General features: G+C 37.2%; 1 protein-coding gene across 2 annotated transcripts in view; it reads right to left on the reverse strand.

Annotated features, from left to right (window-relative positions):
- AGL (amylo-alpha-1,6-glucosidase and 4-alpha-glucanotransferase) overlaps positions 1 to 18699 on the reverse strand; it is a 33743-nt gene extending 15044 nt beyond the window's left edge. Inside the window, exons 1-22 of one of the 2 annotated variants that reach the window (XM_084291004.1) lie at positions 18532 to 18699; positions 18027 to 18155; positions 15344 to 15554; positions 14292 to 14458; positions 13631 to 13834; positions 10205 to 10386; positions 9871 to 9982; positions 9299 to 9419; positions 9020 to 9122; positions 8832 to 8929; positions 8167 to 8306; positions 6761 to 6948; positions 5573 to 5696; positions 4351 to 4514; positions 3677 to 3778; positions 3257 to 3409; positions 3024 to 3174; positions 1957 to 2081; positions 1736 to 1848; positions 1476 to 1610; positions 822 to 952; positions 92 to 228 (exon numbers count right to left, since the gene is read on the reverse strand). In XM_084291004.1, coding sequence (XP_084147130.1) covers positions 92 to 228; positions 822 to 952; positions 1476 to 1610; positions 1736 to 1848; positions 1957 to 2081; positions 3024 to 3174; positions 3257 to 3409; positions 3677 to 3778; positions 4351 to 4514; positions 5573 to 5696; positions 6761 to 6948; positions 8167 to 8306; positions 8832 to 8929; positions 9020 to 9122; positions 9299 to 9419; positions 9871 to 9982; positions 10205 to 10386; positions 13631 to 13834; positions 14292 to 14458; positions 15344 to 15554; positions 18027 to 18108 — 2943 coding nt within the window. In that variant the 5' untranslated portion in view covers positions 18109 to 18155; positions 18532 to 18699. Of the gene's footprint in view, positions 1 to 91; positions 229 to 821; positions 953 to 1475; positions 1611 to 1735; positions 1849 to 1956; positions 2082 to 3023; positions 3175 to 3256; positions 3410 to 3676; positions 3779 to 4350; positions 4515 to 5572; positions 5697 to 6760; positions 6949 to 8166; positions 8307 to 8831; positions 8930 to 9019; positions 9123 to 9298; positions 9420 to 9870; positions 9983 to 10204; positions 10387 to 13630; positions 13835 to 14291; positions 14459 to 15343; positions 15555 to 18026; positions 18156 to 18266; positions 18413 to 18531 lie in introns of those variants that run through there. The other variant, XM_084291005.1, reaches the window with a different exon arrangement.
- Between the last annotated feature and the right edge of the window lie 1015 nt (positions 18700 to 19714).

The raw sequence follows: 19714 nt of genomic DNA on the forward strand, positions 1-19714 counted from the left end.
CAGACTGAACTTAAAAACATCGTAATAATTGAAAAAGAAGCAAAGCAGTCATTTGAAATCCCCAAGTCACCAAATATATATTTTTACTTACTTCTGCACAGGCTCCAGTACGTGAAATCAGACGATTGCTGACATAATCAATCATCCAATCTCCAGATCTTAAATTATCACAAAATGGGTGGCCCAAATCATTCTTTGGTCTAATGTCTGCCATTACTGACATTAACCCTGAAGATACAAACCCAACTCAGTATTAAAGGACACATGATTAGCCAGAGGAAAAGCTACAGTGCAACAGCTATAATAACTGGCTTTAACTAGAATACTTTTCTTGATCTGCAGGGAGTTAGGATACAACTCAGTTTCCTGAGAGTACATCCCAGACAGTCACAAAACACACTGTGAAATAAGTAGCATGATGGAATTCATATGCCTGATAAATTAACAATGCTCCTCAGTTATCTGGTAATGCATATGGTTTAATAAACATTACTTCTCTCATTAGCTTCACATTATATGTGTTTTCTTTTTATTTTATTTTATTTGTTTTTTTTAATGATAGAGCACTGGTGTTAAAACATATACTGAAAATTAATTTTGCAACCCCCACAGTACTAGAAAAAGAAGTTCTTGTTTAATTATGTTGTGATGATTTGATTTCTTGGGGTATAACACCAATTAGCACGGTCAAGCAGAAACAACTTACTGTTTTTTATCCAAGCAGTAGCACTAACCATTAAACAGTACTAAGGTATGATCTAGATTGAGCTGCTCTATTTTACCCTTTCCATGACAGAAAGATGTAATGCTGAAACTATTACCTTGGAGGCCTGCATACTTCAACGGTGACCAGTTTGGTATATTGTAACAGCCGCCACCATCTTCTTGTTCTTCTGCCTCACACCTATACAGCACTTGATTTAGGTCAGCCAAACTTAGTTTAGATGCAATTCTGAAATAAAGATGAAAAAATACAAACCCAAAAGCATCATTTGCATGGAAGTACAGAGAGGATTTTACAAACAATTCTAGTTGCAGACTTGCATTAAAGCAATTAAATACATAAAACTCCCTCACTACTTAACCTTGAAAATTAAGAGCCTGAATTTTCAGATGTCCTAAGTAGTGCTGCTCAGTTGTTTCTGAGTCTATTTAGAAACACCATATTAAGAGATTAAGCACAAACACTGTAACAATCATACTCCAACACTGACAAGCACTCCATGTTAGGAAGTCTACTTTAAGCAGCAGTTATACGGAACACGAACAAAAGAGTCTGGGAACCTTTTAAGTATTAACCCTGTTTGGTCTTATGCATATAAAAGGAGTATCTCAGAATTTTTATAACAATCTGACGATCCAAATTTATCCATAGAAACAACAACAACAACAACAAATCCTTCTTTTAAATGTACAGACCTTTGCTCTTACTATATCTTTCTCAGTTCTACTTCAGAAACCTTAAGAATACTTACGAAGAAAATAATGTTTTTAATATGGGTGCTGAATGATCATCAGGAAGACTTCCAGATTTAAAATGAGGACTAAACTGGATCAGATGACTACGGAGTACACCAACAGCCTCTTGTGCCTTTGGATCAAGACTAACTCTGAAATATGAATGCATAATTTATAGGAATGTAGCACTTAAAGTAACTCTTCCTAAGTCTCAAAACAAAGAATCCTATCATTCTATTTTAACTAACACATCTATTTGGCAATTATCATAACGTACCTGAATACTATTACACTTCCTGGTGTTAAATTTTCAAATTCTATTTCTTGAACAAATTCATTTGGCCCTTTTATGGCAGTTCCAGCTTGCTTTATAATTTTACTGTCTTTAATCTTAGAAGAGAAAACATATTTGCAACTGAAATTCAATATTTTTTCTAATATAAAAAATCATAAATGACAACATATTACATCAGAACATGGGTGAATAAGGCTAATTACCTGAATGTGCTCTCTGAGTTCCACTGTGAAGTTAGGCAATCCATTTATAAAACGTTCATCTTTTTTGTAAGGATTAGTATTTCTCTCAATGGTTCTAGCCTCAAGTACTACTTCTTCAATTTTCCCTAAGAAAAGTTAAATTATGTTGTAGCTGTTAATACAGATTCTTTTGCAAACATGAAGCAAATCCTAAAACTAAAGAAATAACTATGTAAAATGCAACTCTGGTTTGTACAACTGAAGAATAACAAGGTGACAAAACATGTGAGTGCTATAAATCATATGAGCATTCATTACACATTCATCATCTGGGTTGTATTTAAAACTGCAATTTTGTTCTTCTATAATAAATTAACCATTAAATCAATCACCAATTACAGCCTGTTTTTTTACTGGTCAGCTCTAGTTAGTTTGTTTCTAGTTAGTTTCCTTATTATCTTTTAGGAGACTTTGTATCAGATTAGTTTCTAAACTGCAGATGGTGTATTTTCAGAGTGTAAAAACTTATTAATATTCAAATAATTTCCTCTGTTCTCTAAATAATCTACAAACTAAGGTGTATAAGTCCTGTAGACACTTGTGCATGGTCTTCATATACAAATGTGACTGACTTAAACACACACACAGACCTGGATAACACACAAAAAGCCAGTATGGAAAGCTACTCTTCAGAAATATGAGTTTATTTATTTATTTATTTATTTATTTAAATCAGTGTAACACTTTACAAATCGCAATTTCCTCCCCTTGCCCTGTAAAACTAATCACCTTCTCACTTCTGTAAAACTAATCACCTGTTAACTAGTTCTTACCATTTCACAAACACACGTGCATGGCAAACTTACAGCAGAAAGTGTACTCCAGTAAGTATGCCTTTGAAAAACCTAAGCAAGTTTCTTAATGTTTAACCACTTTTAGAGCATACATTTTAGTACATACATAAGAAATGTTACATACTGAAAATTCTCATATTGATTTCACACACTCAACGTTGGAAAATATAGAATTGGAATGACTTGATTTTTTTTTTTGTATAATTGTCATCCCTTGAAAAGAGATCTGATTACCTGGGATACACATTTCAGGCACTTCTTTACTGTAGAAGGAAGTCTTTGGATCTCTGAAAGCAGTTCTACTTACAGCCACAACAGACTGGTGTGTGTTAGGGCAATGTCTTGTCACTGCCACTATATCTTCATCAACTTGATCTACATACACCTAGAAAAGGCATACCATTACAAAACTGTGCTCACTCAGAAAATAAATATAGAAAAGTCCCAATGTTACCCTCATATCTTGCCTGATTAAAGCCTTTAGCTCCCAGCTCCTGATGCAGCCTGTTTATGGCCAGCCTTCCTGCTAGAATTCCTGTTTGGAAATTAACTTCACCAGAAGTCAGGTGTGCTGCTGGATTCCATGTTGCATAAAATCTCTCTTCAGATACTACGGATATCTGTAAAGATATTAATATTTCAACAAATATCAGCCACTCTGAAAAAAGAACTACAGGTTCAACTATACAATGAAATTGGATGATCTTAAGTAATGCTAGCTAGTAAACTGCTTGGTAATCAATAAAATCAAAACAAAACACCAAACCCACCATCAAATACAACACCACCACCACAAAACCAAACAAAATAATTACCCTCCCTCCTCCCCAAATATTAAAAAAGATATCATAGGGCAAGAATTTTGGAATTAAACTGTAAACACAGACCTGGTGTGGTACAAGTTCATCATAACCTTTGGTGCTACCTGTAGCACAGCATGCCATGGAAACAATCATTGCACTGGGAAGAGCATCATATGCAGATCGGTGCTAGGTTAAAAAATAAATAGGTAGAAAATTAATTAAATCCATAATTCATCCCTCCCAATTCACCATACGTAGGATACACTCAGTTTAACAGAGGAAACAATTGCTATCATAATTTTCTTAATCATAATTTTTGTGATTACAATAGATTTACTGAAAAAAATTGCTACAAATACAGTACAAAAGCAATTTAAGAGTACCCCTCAAAAACCCACTCCAGTTCACACTGCTGTCTTTCTCATCCTCTCCTGTAAAATGGGATCTTAGGAGAATGGATGAAGAATAAGAGACAGAACTGCTTACAGCAGCTGGAATGAAAAAGTCAAAAAAGCTCATTAAATAGCTTTGTATACCTTTTCCCTTAAAGGACAAAACCTTGGAATTCAGTGGAACTCGTTATAAAATGTTTTTCATTTGATAAAAACTTGATCTGAAACAACATTTTTCCTACATATCACCCAAAAAAAAAAAAGAAAAAAAAAAAAAAGCATCCAGTCTGCATCAAGCCCACCCAAGGTTCAGAAACATCAATTTAGAAAAGGTTAAACAAACTGGTTTCCAGTTTAAATGCTCACCTGGATGGGACACTCATTATCATGTGTAATATCCATGAACAGTGCATGAGCAATAGCTGGCATCAGGGGTCTCAAACGTGGCTGAACAAAAGAGCCAACAGGTTCACCTCCAAAACGATAAACTAACCTTCCCTCCTCATGGCTATTATAAGCTGTCATTGCCTCTAAAGAAGAAAATAGGTAAGTGTTTGCAAAAGAATAACCATCATATATTACAGCATGCACAGAGACGTTAATGCAGCATTTTACATTTGTTATTTTGCTGTGTTCAATCATTAAAAAAAATCAAAGTAAACCTTTATTCTCCAATGTAGATACTCAACTTTGAAATATTCTGTCTGCTATAATATGGGAAGGTAGGGAAGGGAGAAAAAAAAAAAAAAAAAAACAACACAAAAATCTGAAATGGCTTCCCCAGTGGGCTTAAGAAATTCATGCAACAATAATCAGACACAATGCAGCACTTGCATAGCAGAGCTGTGCTACAGCTTCTTCTTCTCTTGCTAGAACACAAGTGAAACCTTCTGTAAATTAATGTAGGATGTTTTTTCTTGATTTACAGCTAGTACTGTATTTTTTGCTGAGTATCAGAAAGCCACAATACAACAGCTGTGCTTCTTATCACGTTGGGTACGAAATCAAAAGTGCATAATCCAGAAGCAAACATTTCTTTGGAAAAAGTACATCCTCTATAATCTCTGGTTGGAAAGACACCACATATATAGCAAGCCTACCTCTTATTAAGGAGGTAATGCCCAGCCTATTCACAAAGATATTGTCCAGCTCCTCATTTCCTGTGAACAGTTCAGCCACTACAAACAAATCTGCTCGCAATTTTCTAGCTGTGTCCAGCATGTACTGCAAAAAGCACAGCCAAAAAAGCCACAGAAAAGGGAAAGGTAGACACAAAAGTGGATAAGTTTCAAAGCTAGGCAGGGATTGACAATAGGAAAATGCCATGCAGCAAGGACAAATAGAAAGCCAAAATTAAGGAATTCAAAAAAAAAAAAAAAGAGTTGAGTTACAGAGGACGACATAAACATAAGCAAAAATCAAGAATTAGGATACAAGATAGAAATTAAATACAACACAAAGAAAAGATAATTGCATAAGCAAAGAACGTAAATACGTAAGGAAAAAAAAGCATACCAATGTTAGTGTCACATCAAAAACTCTGAACCATACATGACAATCCTTTATAACTTTCAACTGCTTATTGTACCTCTAATCAGGCTGGTAATTCCCAGGCGGTTGACAAAAACATTGTCAATGTACTCACTGCCCGTGAAGAGTTCAGCTATCACATAAAGATTAGGTCTGACTGATCTGGCTGTTGCCAGCATCTCCTATAGATCATAATACATATTTAATGGAAGTCATCCATTGTCAGCTACATATACGCAATCATTGATGTGAATCTTAACCAAACATAAACGAGTTCTTAACACATGCAGTTCATAAAAAATATTACTAACAGGTAGCATTCATAAAATTATGTTTTTATTTTATAGAATTATTCAGATAACCTACAGATCTCTATAAAAATCTTCTGAAGATTGTAAGCTAATTATAACTTTGTTTTTAAACAAAAATTTGACTCAAAATGCAAGAACAAAAGGTTGGATAAGAGATGTATCTGTTAAAATAAGAAACTATTGCAGGACTTTGGTTAAAGCCTTCAGGGTTACCATTCAAAAAATAGTAACAAGTGAAAGAATGGCAGAATTTTTGAAAACGGCTGCATTTAGGAGTCACTTATAGCTTTGGTGTGGATGCATAAACTGATTTAAGAGAGCTCTTCACAGATGTAGGGAAGCTCTGTACCCAAGCTAGGACTTAGCACAGCTCAAATCTATATAAAGATATTTTACTAATTAAGTACAATTTCTGGATGTAGTCAGTTGCGAACTTACTGGGAAACAATAAGTGATAAATGTTAGCAATAATCCTGTCTGACTGAACTTTCTGTAAGTGTTCTTTACCAACTTTTAAATTCTGGAATGTAAAACACTTTCTGTTTACTTCATCAACAGCAAAACATACAGGAAAGTATCAGTGTTTGTTTGCCATCCAGGTCTTGGAAATTACCAAGTCTAGAGCTGATATACTAGATACTGGCAGTGATTGCACTTCAGTCCATAGATACACAACAGAAAATTTACCCATGCCCATCAGCATCTACAAGATCTCAGCTGAAATGGAGAATGGAGACATACAACAGCTATACCATTTTGCTAACTGTTCAAAGTAGCTGAAACCATACCTAAACCTAAACATTGCCAGTCAAGAGACTTTATCAAGAAAATTCAGTCACTCTGCCATGCCAATTCTACAGATTCTGTAGAAGCAGTGCAGAACTTTTGTCACAGTCAGAAGCTGTTTTATTGTAAATGTGTTTATTTTTGCGTACCTCAGCTACATGAATAGGTGTTGAGTGACAGTTGTCAAGACGAACGCCATGGAAATATTTGGCAGTGATTTCAGTGTATTTTTTCATATGTGCCCAGAGGTATGGGCAGTCTTCAGGTTTGTTCCCATAACGCAGTTTCACACTGTCTCCCCAGCAAATAAGCTCCCTTCTCAAGTAAACATTTGAACCTGTAAGGGGAAAAAATCACTCTAAGAGCTATAGGACAGAATGTGAACCAAAAAGAAGATGTGGCAATTCGTTTTCTACTTCTTAAGAGTAGGAGAATGCTATGATGATGAGTAAAAATTCTAATAACAGTATCAACTCAAAATCTTGATATAGAATAGAAAAAAATAGAATAATATTTTTATAGAATAGAAAAATAGATCAGTTTGGTCTCTGTGGAGAAAGACAGTTTTGTCCTCAACTGGAATACTATCTAATCTCATTCCGCCCTCCCCCTCAAAAAAAAACTTTTTTTTTTTTTTTAATTTTTAAGTACTAAGAGAAATTGGAAAAAAAGAATTAAACCCCAGAGAGTAACTCTAATATTTGACTATTACTTTGAAAACTGTCTACACACTCCTTCTGCACTGAAAAGAATCCAACAAAAAATTGGATTGGATAAGTAATCTTTATTTAAGTACAAATATACATGTATTTGAGGGTTTTGAAGAAAGCACTCTCATTCCCAAAAGAAGAGATTATCTGTGAGCTAATTCAGAAATTAATTATATAACTTTTCCTTTAGATAATAACTCCCAGCAATTTTACAATAGCATATCAATGCAATTTTCAACATGTTTCTACCTACACAGTTCTGCTGTCAGAGACTTCACTATGGTGCAGCTCCACATGTAGCTGAGGCGACCTACTTCTTCAATGCTGACGCTGAGAGGAGAGCAGAGAGAGCCCTCTCTGCTGTCTCTTTCCCTGTCCCATCTCAACATCATCTCAGGTGCCCACCTTTCAACTGCCTGACATACACACACTGGACTTTTCAAGAAGCCAGGTTTTGCTCACTAATGCAGCAAAATGCCATTAATCTTTTTATCGTACTAGTTTTCTAATGCCTTATGAAAATGCCAACAAGTAGTGGTGTTGGAACAGTGCAAGATAAGCAACAATGACAGAAGTAGGGGAGGTCTCCCTTTCACTGACAGAAAGCTGATAATTTCCCTCTCATATCTTGTGACGCTGTATCTCAAATTCCAGTTTTTACAATTGACCTTCAGTGTGCTGAATAGGAAATAAAAGCACTATGAAGTGAGTATCTGCCTGCTATTCTGCTTTTTTAACTTCATAGGAAACTTCAACTTCATATGGGAAAATTAGACTAAATAAAATATTTGCTTCGGCTATAATATCAAAACATTTACAAAATGATTCAAAATTCTTTTACAAACCTGGTTCTGCAAAGTTTCTAAGAGGATCATCGCCCATAACCCATCCATTATGGGCCATGAAATAGCAAGCTTTATCTGGGTGATGTATCATAGCTTCTTCTTCCTCCACAGTCATGTCTTTGAATGGATAAGTAAAATACCTGTGGAATTAACAAATAATTCAAAAAAGATACATAAACCGAAATTCATTGTCTTTGAAATTAAAATATCTGCTATGAACTGGCTTGTAGACAAAAGATTCAAAAAGTCAGACTATAAATGATGGTGAGTTTTCTATTTTGTATCATGTTTTGGAGGAGAAAGGACAGGTGCTGCCACTACCTTGGTGTCAGCTGGTAGTGTAAGACTATAGCCTCAACCCTTCAGATACATTAATGGCATCAAGTATATCAGACTTTCCTAGTTCCACTCCTGCTCCATTTGCAAGAGCAATTTGCACTATGTAAGGCTTCATTGTGCTCAGAGTATTATTTCAAGCTGCCTTAAGTCACATTCATTTAATAAAGAGTTATTATTGTGGCTTTAAAAAATAGTCATCTCATTGATAAAGTGGCATTTATCTATGGGAAAGAAAATACAGCTGCACTTATGTTTATTTTTAATTAATTTTGAACTCACTTTCCCTGGATAGATGAATAGTTTTCAACAACAACAAAAAACAATACCTGGTAACTAAAGGATATTTTCTACTAATAGGACCCAGTTTAGGACCATGACCAGACAGTCGTTCATAAACCACAGTCCCCGCAAGACAGTTGACTGCCTAGAAGTAATTGAATTATGCATTATTAGAATGCCTGAATATATTTGCAATTTAAAGCAATTCAACATTAAAAAACAGAAAGTGTAAGACCTGCTCTTGATGGTGATGAATCTGTCTGTGTTGCTCAGCATTCAGCTCCTCAATCCTCTTGCGAAACCAGTTGCAACACTCTTCTATTGCACCTGGTCCATTGCTTAGCAAGAAGATGCAAAGAAGAGAACAATTTAAATAATTTAGTTTTAAAACACATAATTAAAATGAATTTAAAAGAAGATTTTTCCTATCTTTGAAAAAAAAAAAAAGATATTTATTTGGTTTTGTAAATTTAACTTCACTTGCAATTTTAACTTCTGCTTAATCATACAATACCTGTGCGGTATGAAGGTTGCCAATGCTATATTCATATCTACAGTACAGCCAAATCGTCTATATTCAGGGTCCTGAACTATCTGAAGATGTTGATTTGGATCAGATTTAGTGCTCATTTTGCCTGAGGACAAAATAGAAAACTAGTCACAAAGTGAAAACAGAAATTACATGTAAAAGACAACTTTTACATTTTGAGAACAAGTAAGATATGGGTAGACAAAAGGTTACAGAGGGGTGCAAAGGAAAAGATCTGACAGAGCTGGCTCCTCAAAAACATCTGTGCTCAGTTACAATATTGACTCCTGGCAAAAACAAACAAAAAAAGAATCTTTGTTATTTATTTCCCGGACTATGAAGCACAGTCTTCAAATGCTTTACCATTCCTCAGAACATTCTTGCATGCTCCTGTCAGCATGGTAGATTTTTCACACCTCCCCAAAAATTGGATTTTTTTTTTTTTTTATTATTTTCCAGCTCTTTTTTTTTTTTTTTTTTTTTTTAAGTTTATTTATAATTCAATAAACATTATAGGTAAAGAGTCCACCTGTTCCAGCAACACACACTTTCTTTACCTTGAGTTAGAAGGGTTCTAAATTGTTCCACAGCTTTATTAACATCCACTTGGAAAAATTCCCACAGTTTAATTTTTGGATATATCTCTTCCCAAATTATTTTACGGACACACTGTAAAAATAAAAATTATGTTAGTTAACGTTCACGATTAATATAAACACACAAAAAAGCTAAGTGCTTTGTTCAGAAAAAAAATAGTGAAATGAGGGATTATTTCAATAAATATATCTGCAAAGTATATATTCTGTGCATTTCCACAACCTTAGAACTGTTCAAGGTTTATTCAGCTATTTACAATGTTCATTGCCATATACTTAATTCTCATTTACTTACATTCAGGTGGTGATCATTTTCAATCAACGGAGGGACCCCTTTATCAATACACTTTCCATCAGCCACCATACAGGTCAAGTGCCACAGAGCTCTATCTAAGACCCAAGCTGGCTTCAGGTGAGGGGAATTTACAAGGTTATAGCCACATTCTGGATGCATCCTGAGCCACTCACTGTTAGTAGCTTATTCAAGAAAGGCATGGAAAAAGAAAAAAAAAAAAAAAGTACACAAGCTGAATACTTAGTTGTTTTACACAAAAATCTTAACACCAAGAAGCTAAGGTACTATGTCATGAATCACACATTTCATTTTAAATAAAAATGGGTGTGATATTCTAATACAGACAATAATGTGCATACAACGGTATGAGTAAATACATATAATGCAATGAGAACTTTAATTCTGGAAAAATAACAACAACAAAAAAGGTTTCAGTAGTTAATTTCTTTCCATTTTTCAGAACTGTCCCAAACACGCAATTTAACTGAAAATAATTTCCATACATTCTTTTGAATGTAACAATTGAAAAACTTCACATACAAAAAAAACATAAAAAGAAAACTGCTGCTTAGGTTTTACAAGCTTTTTTAGAAATTTTGTTCTTCACAGAACACATCTTAACATTTACAAAAACAGAGAAAAATGAAGTAACATCTAACAGAAGAGAAAAAATATAACAAGTTATTATACTGGAAACAGTAAAATAGTAAATAAAATGCCTGAAATTAGAGCAGAACAACTAAAAAAACAAGTCTGCTTAATTCAATGTTCAAACTAAAAAATGAAAGGTAAAGAAACTAGTGTAATCTCTCACTCTATAGTATGAATAGCTCTTCTAAACACCCTCCTGCATATCTAAAGTCCATTATGACTATGGCAAAATTCCATGTTTATAAGGTCAAACCATTTGTGGAAGTTAAGAACTTCATGGTTTAAATGTCATAAACAACTATAAAGCACTTTACTTATTTTAAAGTTGCATATAGCAATAATAAACTCAGGCTGTTAAAGGCCATTCTAGGCCAACCAGATTGCTTTCCTTTCTCTCTCTCTCTTTTTATTTAAATGTATTCTTGCAGCAAGAACCATGATTTACTACTCATATCCCTTCTGAAGGGAATAGCAGCCCCAAAAGTGAACATGCACCAAGTTACCAGGCAGGGTTTGCAAGTCTATCTATGATAACTCCTACTAACATGCCAAAAGTACATCTATGTTTAAGTTTAATGCATATTAGAAACTAACAGAGATGTTAACATCAAAAACTGATTCCCACCATTCTCTACTATACAAGCTTTCTCTGCTCCTTTCCAGTGTGTAAAAAACCAAAACCAACAAACAACAACAATCAAGAAAAAACAACACTTCAGCTTAACCACCACACATTTAAATTGAGCTGTCTGACTTTACGGCAGGAATGGTGGGGAAGCATCACCATTTCATACAGTGGTCTCAGCTAGAAAGAAGAAACTCTAATGATAATGACTGCTGTAAGCTGAGGGCTCATGAGCTGTAAGTGCTACCAGCATTAGCAGATTTAGTGTGAGACAACACAGTGCTTTAGGTTTTTAATGCAGATATACTGTGGAATTAATAACCATGAGCCAGTATCCATAATCCACTCAAAATAACTGACTATGCATTTCACATCTTTTACATTCAAATGAGTCTGTGAAATATATATTACAATTAAATCATCCCAATATGCAAGAATTAACTGGTTTTAAATTAGAAGTTTCTGTTCAATGAAAATGCGAAACACAGTCCAATTTCCATCTTATCATGCTATACAAAAAAAAAAGGAAAAACATTTAATAAGTTTTCTTATTATTAAAGCCCATAAAATATCTACCTGCACATGCAACACCATGACTTTAGCAGACATTTATCATTTATATGCATTTCTGCTTATGCTAAGTTTGGCATTTAACAAAGTTTGTAGCCAGTTACAAATCAAGAGTTTTGATAATGAACAACCCCAAGGGAAAAAAAATCCAGCAGTCTTATTGCAAGCTTATAAGTTTGAAAGCAGATAAACCCATCAAATACATCTTGATTAATGATTTAAGTCAGAATAATGATCACTTGAAGATGCTTATAAACATCCTTTCACCATGGTATAACTTAAATAGTTTACTCATCCATCCCTTGAAAATTAATTTGAGCTCTTGATATAACCAAATAAAGTCCTTCTGCAAACATAGCCAAATATCAATGTGACTTTTTTCCTTATATTCCTGAGTATAATAATTAGACATAGATATTTCTGTCCGTAAATACATTTTCCTTGGTAGCATGCAAATATATACTGTAAAAAGGTGATGGGATCTCAAGAACATATGATAAAAGAGATGGACTTTTAGTTGGGAAAGTGCAAGAACTGTTTATCTGCTGAGAATGTCAAAAAGCCAGCTTCCCTGAGACATATGGTCAAAAACTACACTTAGGAGAGTAACATTTTAACAAACAGAAAGGGCAAACAAATGGGCCCATATTACTTTGCAGATTGATTGGATAGGAATGTTTGACAACAGTAAACACCAAAGAAAAAAGCAAATAACTCTTCTAACTCATAGTAACTCTATGTAACCATTTTTGTTAGTGATGGTTTTGTTTTTTAAACCTCAGAGAACTGTGACATGAACATACACAGCCATTTGTTGTTTTCTCTGCCATATGTATACTAATTATTGTCATCTTCAGGATTACAGAATAATCAAAATAATCTCGTTATCTAAATAATCAAGCTTATGAATAATGAAGTGTTATCATTTAAACTTCCTCAGTCATACTGAAAAAAGCCCACTGTCCCTCTGTACAGAACGCACACCTTTAGCTATGAACTGCAATTAGATGAAAAACCTTCAGTGCTTTGGCATATCTATGTTTAAAAAACAACACAAAAACAGAACAACCCCCCCCCCACCACCACTTCCCACCAACACACACAGAGCTGAAACATTTCCTCCATTGCTTAATCCTAGCCTCTTGTCCCTATCATGGTTGTTATCTGCATGTTAGAACCAAATTGAAGCAGCAATAAAAACGACCCTGTTTAACAAGCAAGTAGTCAGTTTATGTTCACCACATAAATTAATTATGCAGATTCCATTCATTTATGTGGGCGCTGCACACCATAGATCTTAAAAATAAGCACGATATTATGAAAAATACAGATGCATACACAGTTTATTAATTCATCTCTGCGAAGGGCTCTATTCACGCAAGTTACAATACAAAATTATTTTACATCTGTTATGGAGATGTATCTGTTGTAATTGTGAAGAACTCTCCTAGACTTGAGAAACTCAAAACCAGAAAAACTAAGCTACTTAAAAACACTACTTAAAGATGTGTTAGAGGGAGAAAGGTTAAAGGAGATGATGAAATATAGGACCGATTTGATTGTTCACACAGAAATCATACCGGTATGATTGTAGACCACATCTGTGATGCAAAGCATATTCCATTCATTCTTCATTTTTTCCACAAGAGCTCCTATATCACTCCAAGTGCATTTTTTATTATGGCTTGAAAATTCAGGATTTACTTCTAACTGATCAGCCAGGGAATAACATGATCTAGACAGTCCAAGCTTCTGCAGTGGTGTAAAATGAATCATGTTGTAACCTGTGTAATAAGAAATAATTTATTTAATAAGAAAATAGAATTTCAGTCAAAGCAGTTAATTGACAGAAGCATAAATTACAGGTATACCACATATCTAAACCTAGTGTCAGGAATATCCATTGTAAATTCAGCTTAATCTTCCCCTTAAAATTCTGCATAATATAAGTTTTAAAAATCATCCTGTCATTTCTACAAACTCTGGTATTTATCTGAAATCAAAACAACAAAAGTAATTTCCTATTATCAGGAAATTCTGAATTTTTGCACTTCTGCAAATATCTAAATCATTTCACTGACTTAATCTGTTAATTAAATTTAATCTAGTGGAAAATACTTTATTTACAAACTAAAGGACAAATTAACTGTTTATACTGAAGCTCTTCAGTGCAACTTTGTTTTCTCATCTCAAGATTTAAAAAAGCAAGCATATATCCTTTAATATGTATATTGTCATTACCTGTTTCTTTTGCCACTTTGAGCCTATCTTCCCATTCATGAAATGGTCCCAGACACTTAGCAAGGAATGTCTGGAGTGTAACGCAATCCAAAGGTAACACATGGTTATCAGCTCCAACACGCAAAATAGGATCCACAACTATGTAACCTCCACCGCTTTTCTCATTTCTAGAAGAAATTGATTCACATTTACATTGATTTACACAGTAGATGCACATTGTACTAGTCAGTTACAGAAGCAGAATCCAACAAGCAGAGCAATTTCAAATATACAGTACCTTAACAGGCTGGTTAGGGGGTTTGGGGGGAGAAAGGACTGCAGGGAACCTAACAGGAAACACTGAACAGATACTCATCTACAAGGCACCATCGCTCTACTGCACTTAATGCCACTTGCTTACAAGAATACAACTAGGTTACAGAGCTTTAAACTCCACAAAAGTGATACCTTTGTTACCCTGGTTCCTCCTTTAAGAATACAGATGGTAACAAAGAAAACACAAGTGCCCACCTTTTACACAAAGGCCTCTATTTGGAGCGCTATCCTGAGAAAGAGACCTGAGCTAAAAAGAGACCTAAGCCTGAGGGAATTTAGCCAGCAGCTCCTATCTTCCAGGAGCTCAGAATACTAGGCCATTACAGTCATTCTCTTGTGTTGAAACAAAAGAGGAAGTATGTGAAATAAAGAATGACAGAACCTCGGTGCCGGAAAGATACATCTTTCAAGAAACACCATCCCAGGTCAATGAAGAGAAAACATCTTACTTGAATATTTAGAATACTGATGATTTTGAAATCTTGTAAAAATGTCTTGCCTTTCCAACTTACACAGAAAATTGATCATTGTTCTGTATATTCTTCAAATGACTTTGCAGAAAGTCTTAGCCACAAAAGCTGTTGTCTTTCACTAGCAGATTCAGATAGATTCTATTTTTGCATTTGAAAAATGCAGGGGAAAATTATGTTTTTCTTCTTAAAAGTGATTTCTTCAGTTTAAAAACATAAACTAAGGGAGCAGACTGCATTTGGCTGTAAGTATAGTGCTTCACTTACCCAAGACTGAAATAGTATTGATATGATCCAGAAATCTGGAGATCTAATTTGCAATATTTGTCAGAGTCATCTTCTTTTCCTGTGGGATTGTGCCATGATAATGTCCTGAACTTGTGGCGATCAAATAATTCTCCAGAAGCTGGATAATTAGTGCACACGGTAACATGCTTGCCTTGAAGAGTTGGGCCCAATCGGAACTGTAGTTCAAACCCTCAAGGAAAAAAAAGAAACACAAAAACACGGGCATCTCATCAGGAGTACTAGATATTTCTACTCTGTAATAAAAAGTTATAATCTGGTATTATGTTAAGAAGAAAATATACCAACGTATCTGCCAAAACCTTTTGCCAAATAGTCATATTTTCTCCCTATTTTCTATTCTCCAAACGTTTTTCCTTGCACACTTCACATAAAGTCTTTTTCCCTTTACTTATATGGTACCTTTCCAATTTGTTCTGCTTCATTATATAAACAGTCTAGGAAACAAAATACAGCAGAAGATCACAGTCATTAGACTACACATATTTTTATGCAGATTTTTATATGTAGTACTGTTAAAAAAAAAATCTAAAAGGTAAATCTTAAATTTACTGAGTCTATATATTAAGCTGATCCATGAAAATAGGAAAAAAAAAAAAAAAGAGGAACAAACTTGAAAACAAAATATTTCAAATTCATTCAAATCTGTTCTCCATTTAAAGTTCACTTAATACTAAATTCCTTACGCTTTCAAGTGCAAAATGATGTATACTTGTGTGTAATCTACAGGGTACAGACTGTTAAACTGAGAGCTCAGCAAGTCAGAGAGCTTTGTATACGTGCTGCAGCTCACACACATCAGAAAGAGCAGTACTCAGACTAAAGATAGCCATGACAGAGAGAATACAATTACGTTAAAAACACTAGGACCTAAAATTATTCTGTAGTTTGCTAACTGGATATGAAGAAATCAGTGTCGTACAGAGGTTTCAGAATATGTTTTCACTTGCAGGTATGAGAGCCTCCATCACGTACCTGGCTAATTACAGAGCCCCTTAGACTGAAAGAGGTCTAAGTGCTTGCACAATGGCTTTTACTATGTTACATACCAGTCATGCAGCTGACTAGCTACTAGCCCTAACAGTCTACAAAATTAGAATTTTAAGCAAAAGAAACCCAAATATTTGTATAGAGACAAAATTATCAATACACCCCTAATTAATTATGAAGTATAAAAAAAAATTGAACAGTGGCAAGTTCTAGCATCTTCAATTGGAGGAAAAAAAACCACAAACACAAACAAACAAACAACATAACACTCATACTTGCTCATGAAATAGAATCCCAGCAACTCTGATCTGATATTGATCAGGTCTCAAAGTCTGAGTACATTTAAACAAAAGTCTCACCAAGCTTACAGCTTCTCTTATTAACATAATCACAATTACCCCAAAAACTTTACATACAATAGTGGTTTTAGCATCTGAATGTCTGCCAGGTAAAACAAAGCTCATTTGATTAAAAAAATAAATAAAAATCCTTACATTAGAAAGTCATTTCAGGAAGGTTAACTACACTCTCAACAGTAATGTCCTGACATTTTATTACAGTGATTACTAAAATTAGAGCACAGGGATATATGCCATCGATATCTTATTTCCTGTAACAGTTATACTGATATCAAGAATGCTGCGCTCAAAATTAGCTATGCCCTCCCAGAGACTGCCATCAGCAGAGACATTTTGAACGTCTGGTAGCCATGCATTTCTGTCCAACTCCTTCCAACAAAATTTACAGAACTGGGAGGAAGGGTTAATAATGGAGGTTAGGGTCAACTCTGCACGTATTCACTAATGGCATTTTTTTTAGATTACATTGTTAGAAAAATTTGAAATCAATTTACTTGAAGAGAATTCTTATTCTCATGAACCTAAATCTTGCTCCTCTACTAAACCACTTTGACATTAGGTTCCTGGATCAACTCCATAAAGTAACAGAAAACAAACAAACAAAAAAAGATTTATGAGCAATAAATATTGCTGCATTGTTAAAAATGATTTCTAAGCAGAGTGGCTTTAATTTCAGTCTGAATTTAATGACCAGCATAATAGTGGTCCGGTTCTGTTTTTTGTTTTTGTTTTTTGGCAAACAGACTCAAGAACACTTTCAACAAGAAACAGCATCAAGTTCTTATTACTATGCAGGCAGAACACCAACATAGCGCCGCGATAAGGAATCTGACAGGCACGAGAAGAAGATTTAGGAGGAGCTGGGGGATCCTGCATTCTGAAATGTCACCTCAGACTTTCCAAGAAGTTAGTGTCACCGTTATATTTCAAAGCTATTTTATTAAAGATGGGGTGTGTTGCATAACATGTTGCAGATTAGTACTTCAGAGTTTGACTTAAGAGGACTTTTTCAGGTCAGTACAGCACGGCCACACAGAGAGAAGCTCTGTCCCGTAAATAACGCCTCACACGAAGACTGCCGGCTCCCAGCCGCTGTTTTCTCGAGGTTTGCGAACCAGGCTGCACCTCAGGGCTCCGCAGTGGAAGTAACCGTACCAGAAACTGTTTCATATTAAAAGAATGGGAAAAACAAACCCAAACCGGCAGCCCTCCCCCCCCCCCCCCCCAGCCGCGACCACGGGCTGCCCCCCTCCCTCTCGCCGCTGCCGAGCTGCCCTCAGCCGGCCGCGCCCCACCTTGCTCCAGCCTGAAGAGGGTCTTGTCCAGCTTCTCCATCTCGTTGAGGTGCAGCAGCCGCGTCTCCCTACCGCTCGCCATGGCTGCTGCCGGCTGCCTGCCGCTCCTCCGGCGGCTGGGGGCTGGCCCTGCCGGGGGGAACACACACACACACACACACACACGAAGCCAACCCGTCAGCGGCGGCCCGGGGAGCAGGCGGCCGCTCGGGAGCGCCTCACGCCGCCGGTGCCGCTTACATCTTCCGCAGCCCCGGGGCGAGCGGGGATGGGGCGAAAGGGGAGGAGGAGCAGGGCGGCAGGGAGCCCTCAGCCCTCCCCCGGCCGGCGGCAGCAGCTCCGCGGGTCAGCTCCCGGCCCCGAGCCGCCCCCGGGAGGGGCGCGCCTGACACCTGTCACCCCGCCGCCCTGTCACTGTCACTCTGTCACCGTCACCCTGTCACTGTCACCCCGCCGCCCTCCCCGCTCGCCCGCTGCCGCCGGGCCCCGTGGCCGCCATACTCACGGGCGGGACCGCGGCGGCGGCTGCCGAGGCTGAGAGGAGCCGGGGCGGGAGCGGCCCCGGGCGGGCAGGCGGCACTCGCACGCTCGCCAACAACAGCGACAGACCCCGCAGAGCCCCTCCCGGTCCTGCCGTTTTCTCGCTGTTTTACAAATAAACTTCACCGGCTCGGGCGGCGCCGGCCGAGCTCCCGCGAGAGCCAAGCGCCCGCCCCGGGGGCGCGGCCAGGCCTGGCCCGTGCGAGCGGGTCCCTGAGGGACGGCTCCGTCCCCGGCGCTGCGGGGCTGCGGCCGGGCTGAGCCCCCCGCGAAATGGCGGTGCCCGCGCAGGGTCTGCCCGCCCGCAACCCCCGGCTTTCTGCCCTGTAGCCGAGGTGTGAGGTGCTGGTTTTAAAAAAGAGAGCCCTTCTTGCCCTTCTTTCTCTGAAGGACTCTGCCCCTGCCATGGCTGCGCGCTGCAGCACCCGCAGCACCTGCAGCCGTTTGCTGCTCCCACAGTAAAGGTCAGGCTTGCAGCCTCGGAAGGTCAATCTATTTCTGTGGCCTAGAACTCCATAAGAAACGATTTTGCTTCTCAATTTACAGTCACTGTGTTATGCTGTTTATCGTTCCCTCCCAAGGTAGTATATTTGTGGAGCTATGAGAAGACCACAAAGCAATTTAGACTTAACCATTTACCTCCAGTCATCCCATGCACCCTATAGCTGTGTCTTGCGGCAACGCATTCATCCAGTTAAGATGCATTTAAGGACAGCTGAAAGGCTTTGATGTTTATGGAAACACTTCCAACCATTTCAAACTCAGTTTGTTATCCTTTGGTAGGTAAATCCCTCCCACCCTCACTCCTCCCACAGAAAATTCTAAAGCATCTTTTTTTCCTCATTACGGCTAACACTTTTGTTATCATTGAAAAAGGTTTTCACAGTGTAAGTGAAAACATCAAGTTTTATGCCCCAGGCATTCCCTAGACAGGCTGAGGGAAAATTAGGAAAAGCTCCCCCTGCATGATCTCCCAGCCCTGTTAGGAGCCCTGTGTGAGTGGATGATCCAGGCTGGATTGTTTCACGTGGATATTTCCATGGTGCCCTATGGGATTCTCCCTTCTTTGTTCTTCCCAGCCTCCTTATTCCTTACCCGGCTTGCTAAACCTGCATGCTTCATACACAGGACAGGCTTGTGCTCAACAG

Source organism: Netta rufina (assembly GCF_964035555.1).
Source record: "Netta rufina genome assembly, chromosome: 8".
Classification (NCBI taxonomy): Eukaryota; Metazoa; Chordata; class Aves; order Anseriformes; family Anatidae; genus Netta; species Netta rufina.